A 16,002-nucleotide genomic window follows, 5' to 3' on the forward strand; every position below is an offset into this window, starting at 1 on the left:
GATGGAAAAGATTGATGATGATGTAGTTATGATACAATATAGAGATATGAAGTTTTCTGTGAGGATTAGAGGAATGAAAGAAGACCCTAAGGAAAATCTGAAAGACTTATTGGCACAAGCTCTCGAACCGGTTTTGGAGCGTCAAGCAGAAGATATTATGGGGGATATAGATAAAATATTTCGTGTTAACTCTTGAATTGCCAGACAAAGAAAACTACCTAAAGATGTGGTGGTTTACTTTACAAAGAGATAAATTAGAAATGTGATTATCCAAGCCTTTTACAACAATAGATTTAAAGTTGCTGAGCAAGAAGTTTTAATTCTGAAAGAGTTTCCTCCAAGAATTTTAAGGAGAAGAAAAGAATTTGCTTTTTTGGCAGATGAATTAAATAAACGTCAGCTTCAGTTTAGATGGGAGATTCCAGTAGGCTTGGTGGTGACTTATGCTGGCACAAGATATCGTCTTAATACAGTTTTGAAGGCACGAGATTTTTATTCTAACATATTGAAGGCAGGTTCTCCGCCATCTTCAGAATTTAAAGTAAGGAAGGACGAAGGAGAGCGTCAGACTCGAGTGGAGAGTGTACAAGGAGCTGAAGGAGTTACTTTGCAAAAGGATAAAGAATCTCAGCACATTTCAGAAATGGAGCAGTCCCAGATGCCATCAGAAGAGGTTAGAGAACAAAGAATGACACGGGCTGCAATTAGACGAATGAGACAAGAACAAGAACAACAGAAAGCTACTATCATAACTCAAGAACCTACTTATAGTGAAGCAGTGGGAGGAGCGAAACCGAAGAGGGTGCAGGTGGTTTTGCAAGAGGCGCTCCGAAAGCTTCAGGTCACAAAAGATGGCGACAAAGTTTCTAACCTGGAATGTTAATGGATTAAATTCCCCGCACAAGAGAAAGAAAGTATTTCAGTATTTGAAACAATTTAGAAATGATGTTATTTGTTTACAGGAAACGCACATTCGAGCAGCTGCTCAAAAATATTTGATAAACTTTAGATTGGGTACACAGTTTAGTGCGTCTGCTCCTGATAAGAAAAATGGAGTAGTTATTTACGTCAAGAAAAATTTAACAGCTAATTTAATTGAAACAGACAAACAAGGAAGATATGTTATAATTGAATTGTTAATAGAAGGCAAGAAAATACTTTTGGTTGGATTATATGCTCCTAATCAACAGCAAGGAGAATTTTATAAACTTTTACATAGCAAGATAATTCAATGGGATTACAAATCGTGTATTTTGATGGGAGATTGGAATGGTGTCCTGGATGCACAAAAAGACAAAAAAGGTCTTCAAAAGTATACCAAATCATGCTAGATTGCCTAAATCTTTTTTTGAGATGAAAGATGACCTGGAATTGAGAGATGTTTGGAGAGAAAGAAATTTGCAAGAAAAAGATTTTACTTTTTTTTCCGATAGACACCAATCCTTTTCTAGGATTCATTTTGTATTAACTACTAATGATTTTTTTCTAGGATTAAGAAGATTAAGATATGTCCAAGAACTCTATCAGATCATAGTCCAGTATGGTTGGAACTGGAAAAAGAGAGTGGAGATAGGCGGTCTTGGAGATTGAATGAAAAATTGTTTAGATATCAAGAAAATGTGGAAGAATGTAAAAAACAGATGAAAGAATTTTTAATATAAATATGCATAAGGGTACTTCTATTGAAATGGTTTGGGATGCAAGCAAAGCTTATATGAGAGGAGTGTTAATATATTTGAATAATAAATATAGGCGTAAACTGGAATATAAGCGAAAAGAATTAGAGGAGGAAATTAAGAGGAAAGAGAAGGCTCTAATTTTGAATCCATCTGATAAGAAGATTAAAGAGGTAATTACTTTGTTAAGAGGTCAGTTTAATATGTTGATGGCAGATCAAGTGGCAACCAATTTACGGTATGTTAAACATAATACTTTTTGTAATGCTAATAAGCCGGGTAGGTGGTTAGTTTACTTGTTAAGGAAGAAACAAAGGTCACATAATATAGATAGAATAGATTACGAGGGTAAAGAGGTGTTTCAGCAGAATATTATTAAAAAGGCTTTTGTTGAATTTTATTCTAAGTTATACGTTAGGGATAAGATTCAAGATGTAGATATAGATAGATATTTACAAGAAGTTAGTATCCCTGTTCTTACACAAGAGCAAAGGGAATGGATGAATCAACTGATAAATGATGAAGAAATTATTTTAGCAATTAAACAATTAAAGGTGGGGAAAGCACCAGGAACAGATGGCTTGACTGTCGTTTACTATAAAGATTTACAGTTAGAAATGGTGGAACCTTTAAAAGAATTATTTAGAACAATTCAATCTGGAGGAGAAGTGCCTCCATTGCAACCTATTAGGGCAATATATCAGAAGCAAACAGCTCAAATAATAGTCAATGGTAGTTTGACAGAAACATGTAATATTGAAAAGGGTACAAGACAGGGGTGTCCGTTGTCACCTTTGTTGTTTGTTTTAACATTGGAAATATTATTGATTAAGATACGAGACTCAAATAAAATTAAGGGAATTAAAATAAGAGATCAAGATTATAGATTGAGAGCGTTTGCGGATGACTTGGTTATTACATTAACTCAACCGACTTACTCAGTTGTAGAGTTGATGGAGATAATAATGTCATATGGAAAAGTTTCTGGATTTAAGATAAATACGCAAAAAACTAAAATATTGTCTAAAAATATGACCATAGAACAAAAGGTTGTTTTAGAAGAGCTAACAGGATTTGAAATAGTTAAAAAGATTAAATATTTGGGGGTATATCTTTCAGCTTCAAATGTAAAATTATACAAAAATAATTATGAATTGTTATGGTTAAAAATACAAAAAGAGTTAGATAGTTGGAAAAAACTACAATTATCCTTATTGGGAAGAATTGCAGCAGTAAAAATGAATGTTTTGCCAAAATTTTTATTTTTGTTTCAAATGATACCTATACTTAAAAAAGACTCAAATTTGGAGGAATGGCAGAAAGGTATTAATAAATTTGTTTGGGCAGGGAAAAGACCAAGAGTAAAATTTAAGATAATGCAAGATGTACGTGAAAGAGGTGGTCTTAAAATGCCCAATTTTAAATTATATTATGAGGCTGCTGCTTTATCATCAATTAGTGATTGGTTTAATTTAACACAAGGGAGATTATTGAATATTGAGGGTTATGATTTGTTATTTGGTTGGCATGCATATTTATTGTATGATAAGAAGGTGGATAATGTTTTTAAGACACATATATTAAGGTATGCTCTGTTGCGAGTTTGGAAAAAATATTGACATAAGTTAAATTATAAAATACCAATTTGGGCAATACGTAAACATGCAATAGAAAATATAAATGTGGGATTTAAACATGATGTGATTACATACAAAGAAATTCTTAGGATAGAAAGGAATGTATGGCAATTAAAGCCATATAATATTTTAAAAGAAGGAAAGATAGTACAAACTTGGTTCCAGTATGGGCAGTTACAAGCAAGATGGAAAGAAGATCAGAAAGTTGGTATTTCGATAACTGATGGAAATTTGGTAAAACAAATTAGAGATCAAGGTCAAGCACATATAAAAAGGATATATAATGCACTGATAGAAATTGACTCAGAAACGGAACTTGTTAAAGATTGTATGATAAAGTGGGCCCAGAATTTTCAGGAGGTTATAACAATGGATACTTGGGAAAAGATATGGGTCAGAAATGTAAAATTTACACAGGCTCAAAACTTAAGAGAGAATTTTTATAAAATGTTTTATAGATGGCATTTAGATCCTAAAAAATTAGCAAGTATGTATCCGAACTGCCAGCCCAAATGTTGGAGGTGTGGTTGTGATGATGCAACGTATTATCATATATGGTGGACTTGTAAAAAAGTTAAAGCTTTTTGGATTAAAGTTTGGTGGAACATGCAAAAGATATTTAAGAAAAAGATAAGGTTTTCTCCACAGTTATTTCTGTTGGGTATTATTACAGATTGTACTTTCATAAATACTAAATTGATTTTGAATTTAATTATGGCAGCAAGACTTTTTAGTAGCGCAATATTGGAAGAAGGAGGAACTGCCTACTATAGAAGAGTGGACTTTGAAAGTTTCAAACCTGGCGGAAATGGCAAAGATTTCGGCATATTTGAAAGAACAATTGCAACAGAGATATATTGTGTAATGGAGAAGATGGATCGAATATATTCAGAATAAATATGGGACTAAAAAGTTTCATTTAGCATTTGAATAAGTATTAGTTTTACATGGTGTATTATCAGTTATTCATTATTGGTTAGTAATTTAGTTATGTTTAAGGGGAGTTAAAGCGTGATAGAATTTAATATGCTTTTTTAGTTAGGTAGCATATTTTAGCTTAAGTTTGTAAAGTTAATACCCTGTATTCAGCTCTGGGGGAGGGTTAGGGAGGGCAAGGGGGAGGGGAGGGGGAGGGAGGGAGTTTATGTTATTAAAAATGTATTTTAAAACTTTTCAATAAAAAAGAAAAAGAGGCTTGGTTGTCCAATCAACTATGTCATGCCCACCTCATTGCCGGCAATGGCGAAAAGGCTCAGATACGTTGCGCGACGTCATGTGACGTCACAAGGTTTACATGTCTGGGTTAGAGGGAATTCCCAGATCGAACAGGACGACCGCCATCATTCCTGGATCGCTGGGGCACCCCTCTTTCTTCGCTGCCTCTTCGGATTGGCTTTAGACCCATTTAGGCTCCCCTGGCAGGACAAAAAGAGCCACAGGAAGTGGAGCTTTGCAATCATGCGACCGTGTGCTATCACGCAAAACCGGAAGTCCAAGAGTTGAAGACTTTCATGATGAATCTTGTAAGCATTTTAGAAAGAAGAGAAAGGCTAGCTTATATTTGTTTTATTATATTTTGAGTCTTGTTGAAATGTTACAATTAATAATTTTTGCAAGGTTCCATGTCTATCCTTTGTATTGTTTTTCAGTCCTCTGACAAAATGAGATCAATTTTGAAATGGAAATGGAAAATAAAAACAATACAATAACTGCCTTGATCCACCTGCCATCAGTCACATAGCAAGAAGAACTGATGGCAAGTGGTCCAAGGCAGTCATAGAATGGATTCCACTTGATAAAAAGTGTCCACAAAAGAGACCTAAAACAAGATGGATTGACAACATCAGCAAGTATTATGGGCCCAATTGGCAAAAGAAAGCTCAGGACTGTATTGGTTGGACACATGCGAAAGAGGCCTTCGTCCTGCAGTGGATAGACAATGGCTAAAATGATTATGATGATGATGCTACAATAGCTGCTCTGAGAATATGGGCATTGCTTAATTATACTGCATGTCATTAAAAATTAGTTCCTAATTGCATATTACAAAAATATAAAATCAAGTAAAGTTGGTTTTTTTGAAACCTGCCATATATTTCATTATAAATCCCTTTGGTAGACAGTCAGACTTGAGGTATGAAAGAAGAGGATTTTAAATCTGCAGGCTCCAGTATGTTACTATAACTAGTTCCTCCTTTAATTGGAAATGATAAGTCTGCTGTTTGAGTCTGAATTCATTCTAAAGTGACTCATCTTGAGACGTTGTTTATTGCAGTCAAAGAAAAGAGGCTCAAGGTGGTAAGCAGTCCAATAATGTGTACTCAAATACTGTATAGAATTAATGACACAATAATTGTAATACAATTAAATCTTTAGGATAATACAGTGACATTATTGATAATCTAGTTTACATAAAATGAATTTAGTCATAGACTTCTAACAGCTTCGCTTTGTTTAGTAAGCCTTGTCTCACTCTCCTTGAAAACATAAGAAATTATTTAAAAATATATCAAGCTTACCTTCTTTTTCTATTAGGTGAAATTATAACATCTCATGGTGCTATTGAACCAGATAAGGATAACATTCGTTTAGAGCCATATTCTTTACCGCAGGGTTTTACTTGGGACACGTTGGATCTGAGCAGTGCCGAAGTTGTAAGTAGAGTTACTTTTAGTCTTTCAAATACAAATTGGGGCGTGTGTGTATGTATGTGTGTTATACATTCTGCCAGTGTAGTGTAATCATCAATGGACATGAACTGGGGAGATCCAGGTGCAGGTCCCCTCCTGACCATATAGTTCTCTGTTTGACTTTGGACCTCTATGTTAGGGTTCCATTTGTTTTTTCTGGGAAAGAAAATAGCAAAGAAAACACCTCTTTCCCCCCATATACTGAATTTTTAGATCCCAAGGGGAAAATGTTGAGTTCCAGAACAGAACAGAAGTGAGAGCAAAACAGATGGCATACAGAACAGAAGTGAGAACATTTCATCCTCTGGATTCATCATTGACTGAAAACTGATATCACGGACTTTGCCCACTCTCTGAGTAGCCAAGAAGTAGCTTTAATCACATGACCCTGTCAACCAGTGTTAAACACTGAGAGCCAGTGTGGCATAGTGGTGAAGGTCTTGGGCTAGGACTGGGAAGACTTGGATTCTACCCTCAGCCATGAAAGCTCATTGGGTGACCTCAGACTAGTAACTCCCTCTAGTAGCCCAGCCAACTTAACAGGGTTGTTCTGGAGAGAGAAAAAATGGAGGACTCCTACATATTGCTACCATGGGCAGCTGGAGGAAGTAAATAAACCTCAGCTACTTTTAAACCCAAAGGGTGGGAGGGAACAGATATGTCTTTATATGTAAGCAGGCCTCTCCATTGCCTACCTTCTGGTCAGAATTCCTGTCCCACTCCACCCCAGGTTTGATAAGTTTGATTTGGCTAGGTAGACTGTTTCTCTTAAGATAACTCAAGTGCTCAAGCTTACCTCAAAGTGAGCTGCTGGATTCAAGAAATTAATGTTTTCTCTCTAATGATTTTTTTCAGTTAAAAGAGTTGTACATGCTGCTAAATGAAAATTATGTTGAAGATGATGATAACATGTTTAGATTTGATTATTCAGCAGAATTTTTGTTGTGGTGAGTCACAGTTTCCATATACATGATGATGTTATCCATTCAGTTGAGTCTCATGGCTATTCTATGGACCAGGTCTCCACATCTTCCGATCTTGCACTATTTCTCTGAGTTTTCCCATGCTGTAGCTGGTGTCAGCTTTGATAGTGTCCAGCCACCGTGTTCTTTGATGGCCTGGTTTCCTTTTACCGCTAACTCTTCCAAACTTAATTGCTTTCTCCAGTGAATTTGCCTGCATGATATGGCCAAAGTAAGTGAGATACAGTTTCATGATTTTGCCTTCTAGTGACATGTCTGGTGTTATGCGCTCCAGTACTTGCTTGTTAGGAGCCTTCTCCAGCACCACAGCTCAAACAAGTTGATTTTCTTCCTATCTTGCTTTTTTAAGGTCCCGCTTTTACAACCATAGGTAGTTACGGGGAACACAATAAAGTGAATTAACCTACATTTGGTTGCCAGGCTGATGTCCTTGCTTTTCCATATTCAGCTCATGTTCCATATACATCAAGAGGGTAATCTGTGGACAAGTAATTTCTGAATGTTTTTATTATTTTCCTGTTCTTTTCTCAGCCTTTCCCTTTTCTGTCAGACAGCAAGGAGGGTGTATACTGATTTTATATATATATTTGATGCTCAGAAAGTTTACAGTATTCTATAAAAGGTCAGACGTAATCATTAATTTCTTGCTTTTTTCCCACTGTTTTAGGGCCCTTAGACCACCAGGCTGGCTTCCACAGTGGCACTGTGGGGTCAGGGTATTGTCCAATAGGAAACTGGTAGGGTTCATCAGTGCCATTCCTGTACACATTCGGATGTATGATAGGTAAGCCCTAACTGAATTGGAAGTTAGCTAGGGTCTCTTAGATTTTTTAAAAATCATTTGCATGTGATTTTTTATTAGCAGAGAGGTTAGATTTGGCAGTGCCTGCTGGAAGAAACTTTAACGGAAAACTGGTGAAGTATTGGAAAAGTCTTAAATATCTCAAGCTAAAATCTTCGTACAGATGAAACTCGAAAAATTAGAATATCGTGCAAAAGTTCATTTATTTCAGTTGTTGTGGCCCCGACCCCCGCGCCTGTCCTAACCGAGGAAGAGGACTCTGAGGATGATGGGGAGGGACTGGCAAGGCCTCCCTCTCCGGGGCCCTCCTCTCTGGCAAGGCCTCCGTCTCCATCTGAAGGCCGAGAGGAGCAGCCTGGGAGTAGCCAGGCTGGGGGGGAGCTCGAGCAGCTGCAGCAAATACAGTCTAGTGAAGATGACTCAGGGCTAGACCCTCGAGACAGACGCAGGGCCAAGCGTTTGCAGCAACGTAGGTTGAGTAGGAGGGCCAGGGAGTAGCTGAGTCACTGAGCCACACCCCATAAGGTACAAAAGGGGTGTGTGGCTGCTCTCAGAACTTTGTGACGAACAATTTAATTCACCACAGCTTCTGGTCACGTCTGTAGGATTTTTCTACCTGTGTGAACCCTGTTCTGGATTTCGTGCCTACGCTTCTTCATCTCTGCTTTCCGGTTTGTTTGTCTGGACTTTCTTGGAATTTCTTGTTGGCAGTTATCTCATGTCAGCGAACATTTGAGATAACTAGCCTATTTTGGCTGACTGTGGGTAGCTTGCTGCCAAGACTTTATCGGACAGCAATTATATTGTGGTATAAAGACTTAACCCTTTTGTTTCGTACCTGCTTGTCTGTTTGTTTGTACCTTGAGGGAGGGGGAACAGAACATCAGTAATGCAACTTAAAAGGGGAAACTAATATATGAGATAGACTCATTACATGCAAAGCAAGATAGTTCAAGCCATGATTTGTCATAATTGTGATGATTATGGCGTACAGCTCATGAAAACCCCAAATCCACAATCTCAGAAAACTAGAATATTACATGCAATCAATAAAACAAGGAGTGTACATAGAACAATATCGGACCTCTGAAAAGTATAAGCATGCATATGTACTCAGTACTTGGTTTGGGCCCCTTTTGCAGCAATTACTGCCTCAATGCGGCGTGGCATCTTTCTCATCTTTCTCTTGGCAATGCCCCATAGATTCTCTATGAGGTTCAGGTCAGGCGAGTTTGCTGGCCAATCAAGCACAGTAATCCCACAGTCATTGAACCAGGTTTTGGTGCTTTTGGCAGTGTGTGCAGGTGCCAAGTCCTGCTGGAAAATGAAGTCAGCATCCCCATAAAGCTTGTCTGCGGAAGGAAGCATGAAGTGCTCCAAAATCTCCTGGTAGACGGCTGCGTTGACCCTGGACTTAATGAAGCACAGTGGACCAACACCAGCAGATGACATGGCTCCCCAAATCAACACAGACTGTGGAAACTTCACACTGGACTTCAAGCATCTTGCAGTGTGTGCCTCTCCATTCTTCCTCCAGACTCTGGGTCCTTGGTTTCCAAATGAGATGCAAAAGTTGCTCTCATCAGAAAAGAGGACTTTGGACCACTGAGCAACAGACCAGGTCTGTTTTTCTTTAGTCCAGGTAAGACGCTTCTGACGTTGTTTGTTGTTCAGGAGCGGCTTGACAAGAGGAATACAACATTTGAAGCCCATGTCCAGGATCCGTCTGTGTGTGGTGGCTCTTGATGCACTGACTCCAGCCTCAGTTCACTCCTTGTGAAAGTCCCCAACCCTTTTGAATGGCCTTTTCTGTTCTGAACCAGCCTGCTACCGGCCTTGCAATAAGGCAAACCCCTGTTCAAACAGTAGAGACTGGAGAGCGTCTGAGGCTGGAAAGCGTCTACCAAGATTTATTACTCAAATAACAGAACAAGAAACAAAAACACTGGAACTTGAATCCTCAAACGGAAGGGTTGCTTTCAGCCACCAGCCCTTCCCCAAACACTCCTTTTATTTAGAGATCAGGGCGTGGCCTCCCTGTGCCTCCTCCCGAGGAGTCCCACAGCCTTTCTCTGTTTGGTCCTGCTCGACTGCCTCCTGCGTCGGGCGTCCTTGAACAGGGCCAGCTGTGGGTCATCATCCTCCGCACTATCGGGCTCACGCAGCTGAGAAGAGGGCCCCGGCTGGGGGCTCTGCGAAGCCTCCAAACCATCATCAGCCGGTTCGTCTTCCACACACTCCTCCTCCCCCTCATCTGAGTCATCCGAGACATCTGAGCCGGCTGCCGGACCCACAGGCTGGCCCTGAGTCACAACATTTTCCTGACAATCCTTTTGAATGGCCTTTTCCTGACAATCCAATTCCTGCGGTCATCCCTGCTGCTTGTGCACCTTTTTCTTCCACACTTTTCCCTTCCACATAACTTTCTATTAATGTGCTTTGATACAGCACTTTGGGAACATCCAACTTCTTTTGCAATTACCTTTTGAGGCTTTCCCTCCTTATGGAGGGTGTCAATGATGGTTTTCTGCACAACTGTCAGGTCAGCAGTCTTCCCCATGATTGTGATTCCTACTGAACCAGACTGAGAGACCATTTAAAGGCTCAGGAACCTTTTGCAGGTGTTATGGCTTAATTAGCTGATTAGAGTGGGACACTTTGAGCCTAGAATATTGCACCTTTTCACAATATTCTAATTTTCTGAGATTGTGGATTTGGGGTTTTCATGAGCTGTAAGCCATAATCATCACAATTATGACAAATCACGGCTTGAACTATCTTGCTTTGCATGTAATGAGTATCTCATATATTAGTTTCCCCTTTTAAGTTGCATTACTGAAATAAATGAACTTTTGCATGGTATTCTAATTTTTCGAGTTTCACCTGTACATTTACTCCAGCAGTTAGCAACTTTTTCTGTGATAGGCACTATCATGCAAAAACTCTAGAGTTTATTTCCATCTAAAAAATTCTTCCTTTTCTTTCTCTTCATTGTCATCTTTTAATCTTGGAGATCACCAGTCATTATCTAGTAGTACCTTGAGCATTGGGGTGCAATCACACACATATCCCTATGCTTTCTTTATCCCACTAATAATGTTTATTGAGACTGTTCACAATAATAGCATTTCAGCATTTTTTCCCTCTAAGAAGGCACTGCAGTAATACTTAAAAAAGAGATAGCTCTCATCTATTTATATAGTGGACCACATTGGAGAATGCTAATCAATTTCAGCCTTACGTTTTCTCTGATACTTCCCTGCATGTGTTTACACTTGTGCACACCCAAAGCACACTATCCTTCACTTTCTTCCCCTTTGTCCCCATTGTGCCCCAACACTCAACAATAAAATCCAAAACATGTTCTTACCCTTAGTAGTTTTTAATGTATCGCTAACATTTGGCTGCTGACCATTAATTTGGAGAATAAAAATGTTCAGAGCAGTAAATGATATGTAAGGTAGCAAGAAGAGGTAAACATAGCTATGCAGAAATCTCAGATAAATATTGCATTTGCCAGAGTCAGCAACTCAACCTGTGCTTATAATTTATGTAACATATTAACCCAAGCGCCGAGCAACTGAATTAGTGAAATTAGTAGTTAATGTAACAACCAAACCCCCCCCCCTTAATTAGCAGTTACTTTTGGTTTCTACCAGAAAATCCTTTGAAGCAGAAAATCACTGTCACGGCAACTATTTTTTGGCTTCATTTACTTCTGTAGAACCAACTGTGACCTCTTAAATGTGGGAAAGGTGAAGCTAGAATCTTCCACATGTCAGGCACATGGTAGATAGGTTTTATTGTATTTATTTACCTCAAATACATAACACCCACAGGGGATCCTGCAGAGGGTTGCAGAATGAACTGTAAAATTTACACAAGAAGTTATTTCCAACACAAAACATAAATATATACCAAATCAGCAGACTGGGCTGAAATATTTCCTGAAAAATCAGAAGATGCAATGTGTTTAGGCAATTTACTATCCATAACCCTTCCCTATAAAGGAAATAGTTTTCCTTGCTATGCTATATTTTTACACAGTATTATCCACATGCACCTGGGAAAGAGAATACTAAAAATGAGTGTGCCTAATATGGATTCAAAATACATTTGGTTTATACAACTGGAAGACAGCAGCATTTAGAAATATAGCCATGTGCGCTTAATAGCAAATAATAATAATAATAATAATAATTAATAATAATAATAATAAATAATAATAATAATAATAATAATAATAATAATAATAATAATAATAATAATAATAATAATAATAATAATAATAATAATAATAATAATAATAATAATTTTATTTATATACCGCCCTTCTCCCGAAGGACTCAGGGCGGTGAACAGGGCAAATGTATAAAATACAAAAAATACAAAAGTTAAAAGGAATTAAACATAATGCCCAAGGTAAAAAACAATAAATACAAATATTAAGAACAATAAAAACCCAACCCACCCCCCATCAGGCCAAGCCAGCTTGTTCAAATAAATGCGTTTTCAGATCATGTCGGAAGGAGCGGAGGTCGGGTGCCATCCGGAGCTCAACCGGCAACCAATTCCATAACTCTGGGGCGCCCACAGAGAAGGACCTCCCCCTGGGGGCCACCAATCGACATTCTCTGATCGGTGGCACCCTGAGGAGGCCCTCTCTGTGGGAACGCACAGGGCGGAGGGAAGTTGATGCCGGCAGCAGGTGCTCCCTAAGGTACTCCGGACCTATGCCATATAGGGCCTTGAACACCATTACCAGTACCTTGAATCTCACTCGGAAGACAACTGGGAGCCAATGCAGCTCACGGAGTAGAGGTGTAACATGGGAGTATCGGGAGACTCCCAACACAACTCTCGCGGCTGCATTCTGTACCAGTTGGAGCCTCCGAGTGGTCCTCAAGGGCAGCCCCATGTAGAGAGCATTGCAGTAGTCCAAACGAGAGGTCACAAGCGCATGAGTGACCGTACACAGGGCATCCCGGTCTAGATAGGGCCGCAACTGGCGCACCAGGAGAACCTGGGCGAAGGCCCCCCCTAGTCACGGCCACCATGTGATCTTCCAAAGTAAGCCGTGAATCTAGGAGGACTCCCCAGTTGCGAGCCCTATCTACAGGGGGTAATAACTCACCCCCCGTAGATAGAGATGGAATATTCTGAATATCCCGGGATGCCGGTATGCACAGCCACTCAGTCTTGTCGGGGTTGAGTTGAAGTCTGTTCCTCCCCATCCAGACCCGAACCGCTTCCAGGCAATGGTACTGTTAGCTGCCACCTCACTCTTGCTTGTGCTTCACCACCATGCAGTGACAGTCTACCATGGATTCTGGGGAAGGGGAAGGGGAGGGGGGATGCTTGGGGGAAAGCAAAAGTACTGCTGTACCTCCCCAAGATACTGCTTCAAGGTCACCCAGCTAGGAGAAGAATGCAGCTGCATGCCAACCTATGCTTGAAGTGACCGTTGTGAAAACACCTTGCTTAAACCTGATTGGTCATGGGTGTGTGTGTCAGCGATAGGAGGCAGTTAAGGGAGGGAAAAGTTGAACTTAGGGAATTTGGCACACGATTCTCAGTTCTAGCTATGTTTTACTGCAATACACTTAACTTCTAATAAACTATACCTTTCTCAACAAATGGAGCCAAGGATCGTTTCTAGTTAGAGGTTTAAACTGTGGCAGGTCTGACAGGTACATATTCCTCAAAGAGCACGTTACTTCCAGAATAAGGAATATTGACAACCATCCATTGGAATAATCTTCGTTTTATTTAAAAAATATTTTAAAAGGTACAAAAATTCCATGTAATAAATCATTGATGGTGGAAAACAAAATGACTTCATTTCCAGTGTACCTCAAGAAAAGGTATATAGAAGCTGTAATTATGGAAATTGTTTATTTTTTTCCACATATGATGCTTGAATTATTTGTGTAGAGCAGTGTTTCTCAACCTTGGCAACTTTAAGATAGGTGGACTTCAGCTCCCAGAATTCCCCAGCCAGTAGATGGCTGGCTGGAGGACTTCTAGGAGTTGAATTCCACCTATCTAAAAGTTGTCGTGTTTGAGAAACACTAGTGCAGAGCCACCTAGCCCTTTTCTTTTCACAAAGCCCCATTAGTAACTAGCTAGAGAACGCTATAGAGCAGGGGTGTCAAACTGCCGGCCCATTATAGCGAAATCGCGCCCACCGCATTGCCGGCAATGGCAAAAAAGTCACGATACGTCGCGACACGTCACGTGACGTTGTGAGTTTGACACCCCTGCTATAGAGCAAGGATAGCTGTAGCTCCCATGTGGACCCCAACTCCTTTCTTGTGACTCCAGGAATTCTCCAAGATGGTGCTTCTGAAATTAGCAGCAAACCCAAGATAGCAGCCACAATACTTTCCATTGTCTTTAAAACATAGAGAATAGCACAAGGTATTAAACCTCTGATTCATTTAATTCAGCTATTTTATTTTAAAAAACAAACAGCAATTCCCCCCCCACCCCCAAATTTGCAAAAAACTGGGGACAAAACTTAAGGTTCTGTCCTCCTCTGATATCATTCCTCTGCACCCTTCTGTAAGAGGAGGAGGAGGATATTGATGTAGTTCTTTCTTAAAAATGACTCTTCTGGGTTTAAAAATTTGCCTGTTCCTTCTGTAGGGAATATAATTTGTGTAAAATTGGGAAGAGCCAGTTAGTGGGGTAGGTCATATTAGGTAGATAATATATAAGAATATTTATAAACACCCCACCCCCCGCAAATGCAAGCAGTCACTTATACATTTTCATTCACAGTGAGAAGAAAATGGTAGAAATTAATTTTCTGTGCGTCCATAAAAAACTACGATCAAAGCGAGTAGCACCAGTCCTGATCCGTGAAATAACCAGGAGAGTTAACTTGGAAGGGATTTTTCAGGCTGTTTACACTGCAGGAGTAGTCCTTCCGAAACCTGTAGCAACTTGCAGGTAAGCAAAGGTTTTAATTTGCTTGAGAACTTATATAATTTTTTGTTTTAAATGTGTAGCTAAAACTCACATTATAAGTTGAATGGTTAGTTTAGGATTCTTAAGTTCAAACCAAAAGGAGGGCTTATGTATTAGAGAGGTATTTCACATTAATGGCAGTGTTGAATGGGAGGTTGGCATTTCTGCCATTTACGAGTTCGTTATGAAACTCATGGCCATGATAAATACATACAGTTTCCATTTTCCCTGTTATTATCACAAGATTAAAACACAAAACAGTGGAAATTGAGGTGTGGTTCCTTTGCTTATACCTCTCATTTCCTTTGTAAATTACAAAACATGGTTGACTTCTTATAGACAAACATGAGGCTGTTTGTCATCAAACATGTAAACATAAAACAGTGCAAGTGGATTAAACTTAATAATAATAATAATAATAATAATAATAATAATAATAATAATAATAATAATAATAATAAGAAGAAGAAGAAGAAGAAGAAGAAGAAGAAGAAGAAGAAGAAGAAGAAGAAGAAGAAGAAGAAGAAGAAGTAGTTGGAAGGGACCTTGGAGGTCATCTAGTCCAACCCCCTGCTAAGGCAGGAAACCCTATACCATTTCAGGCAAATGGCTGTCCAGTCTCTTATTAAAAACCTCCAGTGTTGGAGCATTCACCACCTCTGGAGGCAGGTTGTTCCACTGGTTAATTGTTCTAACTGTCAGGAAGTTTCTTCTTAGTTCTAGGTTGCTTCTCTCCTTGACTAGTTTCCATCCGTTGCTTCTTGTCCTGCTTTCAGGTGATTTGGAGAATAGCTTGACTCCCTCTTCTTTGTGGCAGCCCCTGAGATATTGGATCCCTGCTATCATGTCACCCCTCACCCTTCTCTTCGTTAAACTACACATACCCAATTCCAGCAACCATTCCCTATTTTCCTAATTCACTTTTTCACTTTTCCTAATTCACTCTAAAGCTTTCCCTGCGCAGAGCCTTAAGTAACATCAGCTGCCTGCAATTAGTGCAGGTTCGCATCCCACCAGGCTCAAGGTTGACTCAGCCTTCCATCCTTCCGAGGTAGGTAAAATGAGGACCCAGATTGTTGGGGGCAATAAGCTGACTTTGTAATAATGTCGCGGGGGGGGGGGCGAAAGCCCTAATAAGCAGGCATATACATAAAATGAAGGCTATTGCTAAGCACATTGATTTGTGCTTTAAATTGTAAGCCGCCCTGAGTCTTTGGAGAAGGGCGGGATATAAATGGGATT

The 16,002-nt window shown here is 39.4% G+C and overlaps 1 protein-coding gene across 1 annotated transcript in view; it reads left to right on the forward strand.

Moving 5' to 3' along the window:
- Window positions 1–16,002, forward strand: part of LOC308676584 (glycylpeptide N-tetradecanoyltransferase 2-like) — a gene marked incomplete at its 5' end in the record, with an annotated part of 182,241 nt that overhangs the window by 153,119 nt on the left and 13,120 nt on the right. The window contains 4 exons of the mRNA XM_081342462.1: window positions 5,849–5,967; window positions 6,859–6,950; window positions 7,654–7,770; window positions 14,572–14,742. Of these exons, the coding sequence (XP_081198588.1) occupies window positions 5,849–5,967; window positions 6,859–6,950; window positions 7,654–7,770; window positions 14,572–14,742 (499 nt within the window). The remainder of the gene's footprint in view (window positions 1–5,848; window positions 5,968–6,858; window positions 6,951–7,653; window positions 7,771–14,571; window positions 14,743–16,002) is intronic.

Source organism: Vipera berus (assembly GCF_964194415.1).
Source record: "Vipera berus genome assembly, chromosome: W".
In the NCBI taxonomy this organism is placed as follows: domain Eukaryota; kingdom Metazoa; phylum Chordata; class Lepidosauria; order Squamata; family Viperidae; genus Vipera; species Vipera berus.